This window comes from Heterodontus francisci, chromosome 5 (genome assembly GCF_036365525.1).
Source record: "Heterodontus francisci isolate sHetFra1 chromosome 5, sHetFra1.hap1, whole genome shotgun sequence".
NCBI lineage: Eukaryota > Metazoa > Chordata > Chondrichthyes > Heterodontiformes > Heterodontidae > Heterodontus > Heterodontus francisci.
The window spans coordinates 111,147,680-111,165,136 of NC_090375.1; the positions used below are offsets into that span (position 1 = coordinate 111,147,680).

Genomic DNA, 17,457 nt, shown 5'->3' on the forward strand with positions numbered 1-17,457 from the left:
CTATGAAATACAATACTGTACTAATGTGCCTCCTGGCTTGCTGTAGTCATGTGACCTCTACCATGAGGCACTCACTATAGGCAGCCATCATAGAGTCAGTTCAATAAAGACACAGTACAGGCAAGACTGTTGTCCTGTGAGCTCGTAACACTCCCTACCTCCAAACCCGTCGTGGGGGAGAGCTTAAAATTCCCCCGCAGAGACTCTGTAAAGGGTTATTGATAGGTTAAATGATTGGGCAAAATTTGGTAGATGGAATATAATGTGGGAAAATGTGAGGTTTCCACTTTGGTAGGAAGAATATAAAAGCAAAATATTACTTAAATGGAAAAAGACTCCAAAAAAGTGCAGCACAGAGGGACCTGGGTGTCCTTGTATATGAATCACAAAAAGTTGGCATGCAGGTACAGCAAGTAACTAAGAAGGCACATTGAATGTTGGCATTTATTGCAAGGGAGATAGAGTACAAAAGTAGAGAAGTCTTGCTACAACTGTACAGAGTGCTGGTGAGACCAAACCTAGAGCATTGTGTACAGTTTTGGTCTCCTTATCTAAGGAGGGACATACTTGCATTGGAGGCAATTCAGAGAATGTTCACTAGGTTGATTCTGGGATGAAGGAGTTGTCTTCTGAGGAAAGGTTGAGCAGGTTGGGCCTATACTCATTGGAGTTTAGAAGAATGAGAGGTGATCTCATTGAAACATATAAGATTCTGAGGGGGCTTGACAGGGTAGATGCTGAGAGGATGTTTTGCCTCGTGGGGGAATCTAGAACTAGGGGGCATTGTTTCAGAGTTAGGTGTCTCCCTTTTAAGATGTAGATGAGGAGGAATTTCTTCTCTCAGAAGGTCATTAATCTTTGGAGTTCTCTACCCCAGAGAGCAGTGGAGGCTGGGTCAATGAATATAATCAAAGCTGAGTTAGACAGATTTTTGATTTACAAGGGAATCAAGGGTTATGGGGGGCAGGCAGGAAAGTGGAGTTGAGGCCACAATCAGATCAGCCATGATCTTATTGAATGGTGGAGCAGGCTACAGGGGCCAATGGCCTACTCCTGCTCCTATTATGTTCCTATGTTCTTAGAAATGATTTTCCCTTAACATGTCCACCCTGGCTTTCCTTAATTAATCCACATTTGTCCAAGGGTGTGTTAATTTTGTCCCGTATTATCATTGCTAAAAGCTTTCCCACCGAGGTTAAACTAACTGACTTGTAGTTGCTGGGCTTATCTTTGCACCCTTTTTGAACAAATCTATAACATTTGCAATTCTCCAGCCCTCTCGCACACCCCTGTATGCAAGGACAATGGGAAGATTATGGTCAGTATCTCTGCAATTTTCACTCTTATTTTCCTCAGTATCCGCGGATGCATCTGATCCAGTCCTGGTGACTTATCAACTTAAAGTACATCCACCCTTTCTAATACATCCTCTTTATCAATTTTTAGCCCAACCAGTATTTCTATCACTTCCTCTTTCACTATGACTTTGGCAGCATCTTCTTCCTTGGTAAAGACAGATGAAAAGTACTCACATAGTACCTCAGCCATGCCTGCTGCCTCCATGTGTAAATGCCCCTTTAGGTCCCTAATTGGCCCCACTCCTCCTTTACCACCCCTTTACTATTTAAATGCCTGTAGAAGACTTTTGGATTGCCTTTTTCATTGGATGCCAGTCTCTTCCCATACTTGCTCTATGCTGCTCTTTTTTTTCACTTCCCATCTGTGCTTTCTATATTTAGCCTGGTTCTCACTTGTCTTATCGACCTGACATCTGTCATATACACCCTTTTTCTGCTTCATCTTATTCTCTATCTTTTTTGTCATCCTGGGAGCTCCGGACTGGAGATATATTGATCTAGAAAGTTCTCCTGAACACACATCAGAAAATCTTGAATAAAAACAGAAAGTGCTGGAAACACTCAGCAGGTCAGGCAGCAGCTGTGGAGAGAGAAGCAGAGTTAACATTTCAGATCTGTGACCTATCATCAGAAAATCTTGGCCCTGTCTGCCCTTTACATTATTACTATCCCAGTCTATATTAGGATAGTTAAAGTTCCCCATCATACATACTCTATAGTTACTGCACCTCTCTGTAATTTCCTTGTAAATTTGTTCCTATATATCTTTCCCACTAGTTTGTGGCCTATAGAATACACTCCAGTAGTGTAATGGTACTGTTCCTTAGCTCTAACCAAATAGATTTTGTCCTTGACCCCTCTGGAGCATCCTCTCCCTCCAGCATTGTAATATTATCCATAATCAATACAGCCACCCTCCTCCTTTCTTTCTTTCCCTTTCCCGAACATCCTGCATCCAGGAATATTTAGTATCCAGTCCTGTTGTTTTTTGAGCCAGGTCTCCGTTATTGCCATGACATCACATTTCCATATGGTTACCTTGTGCCTGCAGCTCACCAACCTTATTTACCACACACTGTGCATTCACATAGTAAACCTAATGTAGGCCTTATTGCATTTCCCATTACTCTGACCCCACCTAATATTTTACTATTTCTTATTCTAGTGTTATCTGTCTCTCCCAATTCTTTGTGCTTCTTGTTTGTCCTCTCTAATGTTACCTCCTGGTTCCCATCACCCTACCAAGTTAGCTTAAACCCTCGCCAATGGCACTAGCAAACTTCCCAGGAACGGCATTAGTCCCGGCTCTGTTCAGGTGCAATCCATCCAGCTTGTACAGGTCCCAACTCCCCTAGAATTGATCCCAATGTCCCAGATTCTATAGTCCTCCCTCCTGCATCATCTCTCCAGCCATGCATTCAATTGCTCTATCCTTCTATTTCTATACTCACTAGCACGTGGCACCAGGAGTAGTTGAAGTTCTGCTTGCTAGCTTTTTTCCTTGCTTCCTGCCTGAAGGACCTCATTCCTCTTTCTACCTATGTCACTGGTATCGATATGAACACTGGCTGCTGGCTGTTCACCCTTCCCCACTTCGAGTGCTCTGTAGCCGCTCAGTGATATCTTGACCTTCGCCCCAGGGAAGCAACATACCATCCTGGATTCTATGGCCACAGAAATGCCTGTCTGTTCTCCTAACTGCAGTATTCCACTATTGCTTTCCTAATCTTCCTTCTGTCCCATTGGACAGCTGAGCCAGTCTTAGTGCCATGGACTTGGCTCAGGCTCCACTCTCCATCCTGCGATGCACTCAGGGGACTCCTGCATTACCTGCCTGGTCCTTCTCAACTGTCTGGTGATTACCTATTTCCTCTTTGCCTCTACACTCTTAAGCTGTGGGGTGACCATATCCAGAAATGTGCTATCCACGAAACTCCCAACCTCACAGATGTACCACAGTGACGCCAGCTGCTGCGTAAGCTCCAAAACCAGGAGCTTGATCTGTGCCATCTGATGACACTTCCTGCACATGTGGTTTTCCACAACACAGGAGGCGTCCTAGAGTTCCCACATGGAACAGGAAAGCACTCCACCGGTCGGAGATGCCCTGTTATGCCTCTATTTAATAGACTATTAATGACTTAACAGAAATAAACTTAAGACTTAAATAAAAACTCACCAGCTACTCACCAATCAGCTGCTTCCCTCATGCTGAGATCTGTTCATTTTATAAGGAGTTAACTTAAATGTTTCTACTTCTTCTTCTTTGGCCTCCTTGTCTGGAGAGACAATGGGTAAGCGCCTGGAGGTGGTCAGTGTTTTGTGAAGCAGCGCCTGGAGTGGCTATAAAGGCCAATTCTAGAGTGACAGACACTTCCACAGGTGCTACAGATAAAATTGGTTGTCGGGGCTGTTACACAGTTGGTTCTCCCCTTCCTGCCATCTGCTAAGTCTCTTCGACTTGTCACACTTTAGCCCCGCATTTATGGCTGCCCGCCAGCTCTGGCGATCACTGGCAACTGACTCCCACGACTTGTGATCAATGTCACAGGACTTCATGTCGCGTTTGCAGACGTCTTTAAAGCGGAGACATGGACGGCCGGTTCTACTTAACTCTAATCATTTATATACCTCAGATTTTAATTTATTGAAAAATTCTGAAACCTTTAGTGTTACTACTTCTTGCTATTTAATTTTAACTTTATCCCCGAGATCTGAATCCGTTAGCCAAGGCTAAGGGAGTAAACCCTAACAGAAAATCCGGAGCGGAACCCCTAAAGCGGTCATGTGTCATCTTTGGCATGTTTCCAGCAGTTCTTGCAACCATACAGGTGCCAGATATCGTGCTCTGCACTCCTTTGGACCCCACTAGGAAGGCCGAGAGGGGGGTTTTGATGCTTGGGCAACTCACAACCTCCATGCATCTTGCCCAGGCATGCGCCGAGGACAGGTCACTCCATAGTCGCCTCACAGCGACCAAAACAACATGGAAGGCAGCAGTTACAGGTTATAAGTCCAGCTCAATTGGCGTAGAGATTGGGTGCCTTTGTCGGTGGAAGAGGTCATCGCATCTCACTGGACAGCTACCGCCCGCCTCAAACCGGGCAGCCCCCGGTCAGAAAGATTCTGTCCCGCCACAGTCCACCTGCTTCAATGGGTGCTTGGAACTCAGCGTCATTGCCCGACAAGTGGACTGTAACACCGCACCAAACAGCATGACAGAAAAAGGAAAGAAGGTACCAGCCCTTCGTTTTGCAAGCTGGAACGTCAGAAGTATGTGTCCTGGCCTGTCAGAAGACCTTACACAAACCAACGACTCTTGGAAGACTGCCATCATCAACAATGAGCTCAGTAGACTCAATGTGGACATTGCAGCACTTCAGGAGATACACATCCCTGCGAGCGGATCTCTAAGACAGCAAGACTACACCTTCTACTGGCAGGGTAGGGATCCTGAAAAACCAAGACATCATGGTGTGGGCTTTGCCATCAGAAACTCTTTGCTCACCATGATAGAGCCTCCTTCAAATGGCTCAGAATGCATACTGTCCATCCGACTGCTCACCACCTCTGGTCCAGTACACCTGCTCAGCATCTATGCTCCAACACTCTGCTCCCCACATGATGTTAAAGAATAGTTCTACGAGGAACTCCATAACATCATTAGTAGCATTCCTAATACCGAACATTTGTTCCTGCTGGGGGACTTTAATGCCAGGGTTGAGGCCAACCTTGAGTCATGGCCCTCCTGCCTTGGGTGCTATGGCATTGGAAGGATGAAGGAGGATGGACAGAGACTGCTTGAGTTGTGTACCTATCACAACCTCTGCAACACCAACTCGTTCTTTCATACTAAACCCTGTCACCAGGTTTCGTGGAGGCACCCAAGATCACGTCATTGGTACCAGCTGGACCTCATCGTCACAAGGCGAGCCTCTATAAAGAGTGTTCAAATCACACACAGCTTCCACAGTGTGGACTGCAACACTGACCACTCCCTGGTGTGCAGCAAAGTTAGACTCAAATCAAAGAAGCAAAAGAGCCAGCCGCACATCAACACGAACAGAATTTCTTATCCACAACTGTTACATAAGTTTCTAAATTCACTTGAAAAAGCCCTTCAAAACATTCCTGCAGGGGATGCAGGGACAAAGCGGGCCCACATCAGCAATGACCACCTTTGGCAAACGTGAGAAGCAGAATGCAGACTTTGAAGAGCTGGAACCTGTCATAGCCGCTAAGCGCACTGCACTGCTGAACTACAAGAAAGACCCCAGCGAGTTAACATCCGTAGCAATTAAAGTAGCCAGAAGCGCTGCACAAAGAACAGCCAGGCACTGTGCAAATGACTACTGGCAACACCTATGCAGTCGTATTCAGCTGGCCTCTGACACCAGAACATCAGAGGAATGTATGATGGCATCAAGAGAGCTTTTGGGCCAACCATCAAGAAGATCGCCCCCTCAAGTCTAAATCAGGGGTCACGATCACTGACCAACGCAAGCAAATGGACCGCTGGGTGGAGCACTACCTAGAACTGTACTCCGGGGAAAATGTTGTTACTGATTCCACCCTCAATGCAGCCAGTTTCTGCCAGTCATGGATGAGCTGGACGTACAGCCAACAAAATCAGAACTCAGTGATACCATTGATTCTCTAGCCAGTGGAAAAGCCCCTGGAAAGGACGGCATTACCCCTGAAATAATCAAGAGTGCCCAGTCTGCTATACTCTCAGCACTACGTGAACTGCTTTGCCTGTGCTGGGATGAAGGAGCAGTACCACAGAACATGTACGATGCCAATATCATCACCCTCTATAAGAACAAGGGTGACCGCGGTGACTGCAACAACTACCATGGAATCTCCCTGCTCAACATAGTGGGGAAAGTCTTCACTCGAGTCATTTTAAACAGACTCCAGAAGCTGGCTGAGCATGTCTACCCTGAGGCACAGTGCGGCTTTTGAGCAGAGAGATCCACCATTGACATGCTGTTCTCCCTTCGCCAGCTATAGGAGAAATGCCGCGAACAACAGATGCCCCTCTACGTTGCTTTCATAGATCTCACCATAGCCTTTGACCTCGTCAGCAGACGTGGTCTCTTCAGACTACTAGCAAAGATCGGATGTCCACCAAAGCTACTAAGTATCATCATCTCATTCCATGACAATATGAAAGGCACAATTCAGCATAGCGGCGCCTCATCAGACCCCTTTCCTATCCTGAGTGGTGTGAAACAGGGCTGTGTTCTCGCACCTACACTGTTTGGGATCTTCTTCTCACTGCTGCTCTCACATACATTCAAGTCTTCAGAAGGAGGAATTTTCCTCCATACAAGATCAGGTGGCAGGTTGTTCAACCTTGCCCATCTTAGAGCGAAGTCCAAAGTACGAAAAGTCCTCATCAGGGAACTCCTCTTTGCCGACGATGCTGACTTAACATCCCACACAGAAGAGTGTCTGCCGAGACTCATCGACAGGATTGCAGCTGCCTGCAACAAATTTGGCCTAACCATCAGCCTCAAGAAAACAAACATCATGGGACAGGATGTCAGAAATGCTCCATCCATCAATATCGACGACCACATTCTGGAAGTGGTTCAAGAGTTCACCTATCTAGGCTTAACTATCACCAGTAACCTGTCTCTCGATGCAGCAATCAACAAGCATATGGGAAAGGCGTCTGCTGCTATGTCCAGACTGGCCAAGAGGGTGTGGGAAAATGGCACACTGACACGGAACACAAAAGTCCGAGTGTTTCAAGCCTGTGTCCTCAATACCTTGCTCTACAGCAGCGACGCCTGGACAACGTATGTTAGCCAAGAGTGAAGTCTCAACTCATTCCATCTTCGCTGCCTCCGGAGAATCCTTGGCATCAGGTGGCAGGACCATATCTCCAACACAGAGGTCCTCGAGGCGGCCAACATCCCCAGCATATCCACCCTACTAAGCCAGCGGCGCTTGAGATGGCTTGGCCATGTGAACCGCATGGAAGATGGCAGGATCCCCAAGGATGCATTGTACTGCGAGCTCGTCACTGCTCTCAGACCACCGGCCGTCCAAGTCTCCGCTTTAAAGAAGTCTGCAAACGCAACATGAAGTCCCGTGACATTGACCACAAGTCATGGGAGTCAGTTGCCAGTGATCGCCAGAGCTGGCGGACAGCCATAAAGGCAGGACTAAACATTGCGAGTCGAAGAGACTTAGCAGTTGGCAGGAAAAAAAGACAGAAGCGCAAGGAGAGAACCAACTGTGTAACAGCCCTGACAACCAATTTTATCTGCAGCACCTGTGGAAGAGTCTGTCACTCCAGAATTGGCCTTTATAGCCACTCCAGGCATTGCTTCACAAACCACTGACCATCTCTCGGCGCTTACCCATTGTCTCTCGAGACAAGGAGGCCAAAGAAGAAGAAGATCTGAATAATTAAAAAAGCACATTTATAATTATATGATAAATTATCAAAATGGCTTTAGATTTTTATACTATTTAATTGATCTCCTCTTATTTTATGATTGATGAAATTAAATTAAAAGTTTAACAGTATACTCACCCACTTGACTTTTTGTCCTATGATGTCACCTTACAAATTTTTCCTTATTCAGTTCAGACTCACAGTCCAATCACAGTGCTGATTCTCCCCCGGGCCTCTCTTTATCTGTTGATTCTCCCCCGGGCCTCTCTTTATCTGCTGATTCTCCCCCGGGCCTCTCTTTATTTGCTGATTCTCTCCCGGGCCTCTCTTTATTTGCTGATTCTCCCCCGGGCCTCTCTTTATTTGCTGATTCTCCCCCGGGCCTCTCTTTATCTGCTGATTTCCCCTTGAGCCTCTCTTTATCTGCTGATTCTCCCCCAGGCCTCTTTATCTGCTGATTCTCCCCCGGGCCTCTCTTTATTTGCTGATTCTCCCCCGGGTCTCTCTTTATTTGCTGATTCTCTCCCGGGCCTCTCTTTATTTGCTGATTCTCTCCCGGGCCTCTCTTTATCTGCTGATTCTCTCCCGGGCCTCTCTTTATTTGCTGATTCTCTCCCGGGCCTCTCTTTATCTGCTGATTCTCTCCCGGGCCTCTCTTTATTTGCTGATTCTCTCCCGGGCCTCTCTTTATCTGCTGATTCTCTCCCCGGGCCTCTCTTTATCTGCTGATTCTCCCCCGGGCCTCTCTTTATTTGCTGATTCTCTCCCGGGCCACTCTTTATCTGCTGATTCTCTCCCCGGGCCTCTCTTTATCTGCTGATTCTCTCCCAGGCCTCTTTTTATCTGCTGATTCTCCCTTGAGCCTCTCTTTCTCTGCTGATTCTCTCCCCAGGCCTCTCTTTATCTGCTGATTCTCCCCCAGGCCTCTCTTTATCTGCTGATTCTCCCTTGAGCCTCTCTTTATCTGCTGATTCTCTCCCGGGCCTCACTTTTTATGCTGCCCCTCTCCCGAGCCTCTCCTTTTGTGCTGCTTCTCTCCTGGGCCTCTCCCTTGTAGTGTCGCAGTGTTCAGAAATTGCAATTGCATTGTGCTTTACGTACTTTTGGGGCTGCTGTAGACCACACATGCTAGCAAAGGAAAAGTAAAACAGAATAAAGAAGAAGGATTTGTGTTCAGCAGCCTGCCATTTCTGTCTCACATATCTTATACCAAACTTGGCTAAACCTCACTCCAGTCCTGAGGACATCACAATGGCAACGAGGTTAAAAAAAAGAAACAAAGAAAAAGGATGGCGTAAAGCAGCAAACGTTGCTTTCAGGTATGAAATTTTTGGAAAGTTTCTGTCTACCTTTACAGACAGCATTTTAAGTTGTAGACTGTGTTACAGTGATACACAGGAAGCTTGTACAGTGTATACTCACACACTGATCTCTCTAAAATAACCATCCAATTAAACAAAATACATATAATCTCAGATCACTGCGGAGAAGTTTCATCTGAAAAAAGTGATGCCGGATCCTTTATCACTGCATTGCTGATCAGTATGGCGTTTGGCTATGCACAACCTACCACCTTATGATGTGCATTCAGAGCCATCATCCATATTCCCACATTGACAAAAATGGCTGCGACGTTGGCACAATGGCAGGCTTCACAATCACAGATGACCCAAAGACAAAGGCCTTGCTTCTACTTTATGGAGTAGAAGAATAAGAAAATATCTTTGAGACACTTACGCCTGAGCGAAATGACTACAACTCAGCAAAAAGTGCGTTGACTACCTACTTTACACCTAAGAAAAACATCATATACGAAACCATTATCTTCCGATGCACTAAGCAAGAAACCAATGAGACAATTGACCAATACTGCATGCGATTGAGGCCACTAGCAACCAAATGTGACTTTGGTGTTGTTGAACATATCTAATGGGAAATCAAAGCACAAATAATCGAGAGCTGTTTCTCCAGTCATCGACGCCGAAAAGCACTCGAGAAATCCAGAAAGCTATCAGAGCTATTGGAGTTAGCAAGATCGCAATTGCTCTCAGAGTTCAGAACTACTGAAGTTGAGGCTGCTACTGGTAACTACCACACTCCAAGTTCAACTACTGTGAACTTTGTTCATCGCTCATGTGCCAGGAAACCACCTGCAAAGCAACAGCAGCCATCTCACAAACAGGGTTGTGACTTATCAAAAGAATGTTTCCACTGTGGCAGCCACACCAGACAGAGTGTCCTGCTACTAGTAAACAGTGTAAAGCCTGTGGAAAACTCAACCACTTTGCTCATGTTTGTCTCTCATCAATAAAATCAACTACTAAGGCCAATACCAACAGAAGGGTGCCACGTACGTGTACCACAGCAAAAGAGCGAGACAATGTAGTTAATATAGAGGCGAATGACCCTGAACATACTTTTGAGCTCTCTCAGACACAGCAACGCGTGACAGTGACCATTGGCTGCTCGGACATAGATGCTCTCACAGACACAGGAATGTCTGTCAATGTCATGGGAGACAAAACATTCAACAAATTTCAGGACTATCCCATTCTCTGCAAACCAGGGAATACGAAAATTTTCCCTTACAACAGTGACAAACCGCTGAAAATCCTTGGAAGTTTTGAAATGTCAGTCTCATTCAAAGCCTTTAGAATGTTAGCTCTATTCTATGTCATATCTGGAGAATGTGACATGCTTGTCAGTTCCCACACAGCAACAGATCTGCACATGATTGCAGTCACTTACACGATTCCTTCGCATAGCAAAAACATTCTCAAACTGTATGCTGATCGCTTCACTGGTATTGGAAAAATGAAAGGTGTTACATGCAAGCTGCATGTCAACCCTAATGTGCCCCCAGTTGTGCATCAATGGCGACGAATACCATTTCATGTCAGGTGTTATGATCATGTAGTTTTTTGGGGGGAAATATGTGGTGTGTCTTTAAGACAGTAAAGGATCAGTACTGCTTTAAAAACAAGCAAGCCTCAGGAGTTACCAAGAAGTTGCATTCCCGTTGCCTTGGATATAGCCAATCGGAGACTGCGATTCAAAGGGTGCATTCTTGTTGCCTTGGATACAGCCACTTGGACTGAGCATCGAGAGATACATTTGTTACAAATTAATTTTGAACTGGCATATTGTGAAAACAGACTGTTCTAATAGGAGAAGACAGACAGACAGCCGTGTTAGCACCTGAAAGGAGAAACAGACCATTTAAACTGAAGGAAGAGAATTTAGTCTGTTTATTTATGTCTCGCTCTCAAAATTCCAAAAGGTCAAGCCAAAGTGGCGCAGTGGTTAGCACTGCAGCCTCACAGCTCCAGGGACCCGGGTTCGATTCCGGGTACTGCCTGTGTGGAGTTTGCAAGTTCTCCCTGTGTCTGCGTGGGTTTTCTCCGGGTGCTCCGGTTTCCTCCCACAAGCCAAAAAGACTTGCAGGTTGATAGGTAAATTGGCCATTATAAATTGTCACTAGTATAGGTAGGTGGTAGGGAAATATAGGGACAGGTGGGGATGTTTGGTAGGAATATGGGATTAGTGTAGGATTAGTATAAATGGGTGGTGGATGTTCGGCACAGACTCGGTGGGCCGCAGGGCCTGTTTCAGTGCTGTATCTCTAATCTAATCTAATCAAAACAGAGATCTCTGAGAATTTAAACTGAAGGAAGGGAAGTTAGACTGTGACAATCTTTTATCCCTCAAAAATACTAAAGCAAGATTGATTCTATTGAAAGTGGTTGTGAGTTGTTGATCTACTGCAGTCATCACTGGAGAAGAAAAGCATCACTTACTGCTGGAATTAGACAATGGACTGTTCGACTGGTGATGAACTGTGAGGACTTCAAGCAACCTTGGACTTTTTTACCTCCAATAGGAGCATAAATTTGCAAGGACTCTTAATTTTTTCTATTTTAAATGTTTATATCTTAATTGTGTTTAAGAATTTAGTTTTTCTAATTAAGTAGTTAATTTGTTGACTTAAAGATACCTGTTTTGGTTAGCCTCATTTGGGGGTTAATAAATGGTACAATTTGGCTGGGTCTTTCTTTAATTTGGAAAGCTCCAAATGATATGTTAGGCAATCTGTAGAGGGACGGGATTGAATTAACAGTATGTTTCTCCCACCACAATCAGAATCGTATATTTTGATTGGGAGCTTTGACTGGAGCGATCGGTCATAACACAGGAAACAGACAGAGAAGGAACGTCAATGCTTACTTGACCTTGACATTACTGAGAAAGTTGGGGATGAGCATACCTCTTGGGTCTCACCCATACAAGTCATCAAGAAACCCAAGAACGAGAACCAGAGTAGAATCTGTGTTGATATGCGATCACCAAATAAAGCCATATAACCAAAAAGACACTTGACACCAACAATCAATTACATCATAGAGAAAGTGAATGGTACTAAACACTTCGCTAAACTTGACCTCAATGCAGGTTACCATCAAATCGAGCTTGCAAAAGAATCAAAATATCTTACTGTATTCTCTACTCACATCAGACTTTTTCAATACAAGAGGCTCAACTTTGGAGTCTGCTCAGCAGCTGATGTATTTCAGCGCTTGATTCAATCTGCACTTCAAGGACTTGAAGATATGCTGAACATCAGTGATGGCATTCTCATTTATGGCTGCACTGAAAAGGAACTTGTGACGTGCCTACATGCATGCCTACAACGTCTCAGAGAATGTAACCTCACCTTGAACAATGGCAAGTCCTTGTTCAATGACAGCAGAATTGAATTCTTGGATCATGTGTTCAGTGGTGAAGGAGTATCACTAGATTCACGGAAAGTTGAAGCCATTTCAAATGCTGCAGATCCTACAAATGTGCAAGATGTCCGGAGTCTGATAGGACTCGTCATGTACTGTAGTCGTTTCATTCCTGACCTTGCTACGCTATTTGCTCCCTATGCGATCTGACTAAAGAGACCACCAATTGGGAATGGACTAAATCACAGGAACAGGCAGTGCATGAGATCAAATGACATTTAGCAGCAAGTTGCACAAATGCTTATTTCGACCCTGAGAAAACCACCCAGCTAGTCATCGATGCAAGCCTGGTTGGCTTAGGTGCAGTTCTCATACAGAAAGACAAGACAGGTAACCCTTTAATAGTTCCTATGACAAGCAGATTGTTAATGCCTGTAGGGCAACGTTCTTCACAAACAGAGACAGAGCGCTCTCAATCACATAGGGTGTCTTACACTTTCATCTCTACTTATATGGAAGCGAGTTTAAAGTAATAACCGATCATAGACCACTAGTGAGCTTGTTCAACAATCCACATAGCAAACCACCCACTCGAACAGAACGTTGGATACTCAAGTTACAAGCATACAAGTTCCATGTTAAGTATCAGCCAGATAAGCTCAACCCAGCAGACAATCTTTCATGACCGTTGCCAACAGTTGGTCCTACTAGTCGTGAGGAAAAGGTTGCTGAACAACATCTTAACAACGTAAGCATAATCACGGTACCAAAGTTGCTAAAACTATCTGACATCAAAGCAGCAACAAAACAAGGTGAGACTTTGCAATTATGTATGAAGGTTACAGAATCACAAAACTGGAAAGACGTAATCAAGAAAGCATTAACAAACAAAATCACACACACTACATGGTCTTCACAATGTTCGAATTGAGCTAACCGTTACAATCACATCTGATCTTGTATTACGCAACAACTGCATTGTCATTCCACATTCATTAAGGGAATGCTTTATATCTATAGCACGTGAAAGACACCAAGGAATAGTCAAGATCAAACAACTCTTTAGGGAAAAGGTATGGTTCCCAGGAACTGACCGCATGGTAAAGCATAAAATCAATAAGTATTTGCTGTGTCAAGCAAGCACAATGTCAAATCTCCATGATCCTCTCAAGATGTCTGAGCTTCCTCCAGGACCATGGATTGAAGTTAGCATTGACTTCACAAATTTGCCCAGAAGTGTTGTCACTGGTGACTACAGCAGATCACCAATCGTAGAATTAGTTACGCCAAGTTCAACAAAAGCAAGCTTGACCAGATCTTTGCCTTGTTTGGAATCCCTCAAACAGTAAGAACTGACAATGGACACCCATTCAACAGCAATGAGTTCAGCAAATTTGCAAATATCAGGGGTTGACTCATAAAAAAAAATCACACCCCATTGGCTAAGAGCTAATTGAGAAGTTAAAAGATTTATGCGAAGCTTTAAGAAAGTGATATGTATAGCTACAGCCGAGAACAAGTCATGGAAGCAAGAACTATATCACTTTCTTCGTAATTACAGAGCAACTCCTCACTCAACTACTGGAGAACCTCCAGCTACACTCATCTTTGCACATCCTATGTCCCCACGTCTTCCTGAACTACCCTGTGGAGCTAATATTCAACATATACCTGAATGTGACTGAGAACAGAAGGATCGAATCAAAGAAACTGCAGAGCAAAACATGAAACTTAGAGCTACCCACTAAAGCCAGCAGATAAAGTAATTGTGAAACGCGATGGTCATGTTGGAAAACAAACAACTCCTTATGACATCCAATCATTTGTTGTGACCAACACAAAAGGGTTAATGATGATTGCTGAGTGCGATTCACAAATCGTCACAAGAAATGCATCATTCTTCAAAGTACTGAAAACATCCCACTCGCAAGCATTGAATCCGATTCCAACGTTGACACCACAGATGAAGAACATGAGTCAAATGAGACTATATCTGAAATAAAAACAAGAAATACTGGAAATACTCAGCAGGTCTGGCAGCATCTGTGGAGAGAGAAGCAAAGTTAATGTTTCATCAGAATTGGCAAATATTAGAAATGTGAAAGGTTTTAAGCAAGTAAAGCGGGGGGGGGGGGGGGGGCAAGAGATAACAAAAGATGTGTTGATAGGACAAGATCACAGAGAATAACTAACCAGAAGGTCATGGAGCAAAGGCAAACGGTATGTTAATGGTGTGGTGAAAGACAAAGCGTTAGTACAGAGAGGGTGTTAATTGACAGAAAAATGAACAGCCCTGGCCCAAAGCACAAACATGAAAAAATCAGTGGGTAGGCACAGTAGAAACAAACTAAACAAACAAAAATAAAATAAACAAATAACTATATCTGACGTCAGATGATATCCTACTCGTGAGAGAAAATGCCCACCATATTTAAGTGACTATGTTATGAAGTGAACTATTTATGTTGAAGTTTATTGTTTACACTTTTGGAAACAAAACATTGAAACATGCTATGTCTCTCATTTACTAAGAAAGGGACGGATTTATCGTTGTAGTATTTTGAAATTGCAATTGCATTGTGCTTTGTATAGTCTTGGGGCTGCCGTGGAACACACGTGCTAGCAATGGAAAAAATAGAATTAAGAAGCCTTTGTGTTCAGCAGCCTGCAGTCACTGTCTTACATATCTTACACCAACTCGGCTAAACCTTACTCCAGTCCCAAGGACATCACATCCTCTGTCCTGCTCCTCTCCAGGGCCTCTTTGTGTGGTGCTCCTCTCCAGTGCCTCTCTTTTTCTGCTCCTCTCCCTGGCCTCTCCTTTTGACATTACAGCCTTCTGGACTCAACATTGAGTTCAATAATTTTAGATCATATCCTCTCCCCCATTATGTTTTTTTTTCTTTGCTAGTTTGTTTTTTTCACTCTTATTTCTCTCTTTTATCCTTTTATTTGCTTTCAGACAGCAGCTATTCATTATCTTACCATTTACATCTCCTCGAGCCACATCTTTTGTTTCTTTACTTGCCCCATTACCACTCCTTTTGGCCCTGCACAATGAACCTTTTGTCAGTAAATCTCTCCTGCCTTCCAACCTATCACAGGCCTTCTCTTTTGTTCTTTTTCCTACCCTCCTCCTTTTCACTTGCTCAAAAGCTACCACATTTCTAACTTTTCCCAGTTCTGATGAAAGGTCACAGACCTGAAACCTTAACTCTGTTTCTCTCTTCACAGATTCTGCCAGATCTGCTGAGTATTTCCAGCATTTTCTGTTTTTATTTCAGAAGGAGGGCATTTAGCCCATTATGACTGTGCTGGCTCTTCCCACTCCCTTGTTCTTTCCCCATGGTCCAGCAAATTTTTCTCCATCAAATATTTATCCAGTTCCCTTTTGAATGTTATTATTGAATCTGTTTCCATCATTGTTTCAGGCAGTCCATTCCAAATCATAACAACTCGCTGTGTATTTTTTTCCCTCATGTTGTCTTAAATTACCTTAAATCTGTGGGGTTGAAGCCACATTCAGATCAGCCATGATTTATCAATGGCAAAGCAGGCTCGAGGGGCTGAATGGCCTACTCCTAATTTGTATATATTTTTGTTCCTATGTCCTCCGGTTATTGACCCTACTGCCACTGGAAACAGATTCTCCTTATTTACTCGAGCAACACCCTTCAAGATTTTGAACACATCTATCAAATCTCTCCTTAACATTCTCTGCCCTAAGGACTCCTATGAGTCAGCCCTCCAACAACATTGCTGGTTCCCACTAGGGCACCCAGTATTCCCTCACAATTTCTTTTCCCGTTGGGTTTAGGGAAATGGATTCAAAAATAAGACTCACAATGTTACCGTCGGACAGATCAAAACTGGCACACTCCATCCGATTGAAGACAAGTCACCGCATTATGGCAGTAATAGGAAGAGTCCTCTAGTGTGATTGGATAAAGAAAGGGGTCCAGGAGTATGACAGTACTGTGATGGGTGCAGGTTGTGGCAGTGGTGGGACAGTTGACTTGATTGTGGCAACATTGGTAAATAGTAGCGGAAAGTGAGACTTTTTTTTAAAGCATATTTTGAATTCTAAGTTGAATTAAAAATGAGAAACTTACTACAACCACTGCAGCAATTTTTTTGGCAATTGTTGGATTGATCTCCAAAGCGTGAGCAAATCGCCAGCCGCAAAGATCAAAGATAACCTTCACACCATTTTGCTGGGTTTTCACCTCCTTCACAATTAGTTCTGATGTAATGAGACTGACACGAAACACTTCATAGGCTGAAAAAAGCTTGGGATCCCAGTGTCCTGGAAAAAGAAACACTCAGGTCAGTGGTAAAATAGCAGTCAATTACCCTTATTCCAGCCTTTCTTGGAATAGTTACATTTACCTGCTATCATTGCCCTGATGTCCTTACATATCTCTCCGAACTGTCTGCAGATTTCCCCATCTATTCCATCTTGGTGTAAAGTCCACCAAGTATTTTACATTTCCCTTCCCATTACTTAATTCTACCTATACACATTCTGTTCTGGTGTAACCCCAGGGCATGCTTACATGTAAGATATAAGATCCTGAGGGGACTTGACAGGGTGGATACTGAAGGGATGTTTCCCTTATGGGAGAGACTAGAACTAGGGGACACAATTTAAAAATAAGGGGTTTTCCATTTAAGACAGAGATGAGGAGAAATCTTTTCACTCAGAGGGTTGTTAGTCTGTGGAATTCTCTTCCCCAGAGAGCAGAGGAAGCAGGGTCATTGAATATTTTTAAGGCTGAGCTAGATAAATTCTTGATTTACAAGGAAGTCAAAGGTTATAGGGGGTAGACAGACAAGTAGAGTTGAGGCCACAATCAGATCAGCCATGATCTTATCAAATGGCGGAGCAGGCTTGAGGGGCCGAAAGGCCTACTCCTGCTTCAAATTCATATGTTCGCATGCCAACACTAATAGAATTCTTAAC

The 17,457-nt window shown here is 44.0% G+C and overlaps 1 protein-coding gene across 1 annotated transcript in view; it reads right to left on the minus strand.

Annotated features, from left to right (window-relative positions):
- Positions 1 to 17,457, minus strand: part of ttpa (tocopherol (alpha) transfer protein) — a 108,350-nt gene that overhangs the window by 42,012 nt on the left and 48,881 nt on the right. Inside the window, exon 3 of the mRNA XM_068030900.1 lies at positions 16,607 to 16,800. Coding sequence (XP_067887001.1) covers positions 16,607 to 16,800 — 194 coding nt within the window. The remainder of the gene's footprint in view (positions 1 to 16,606; positions 16,801 to 17,457) is intronic.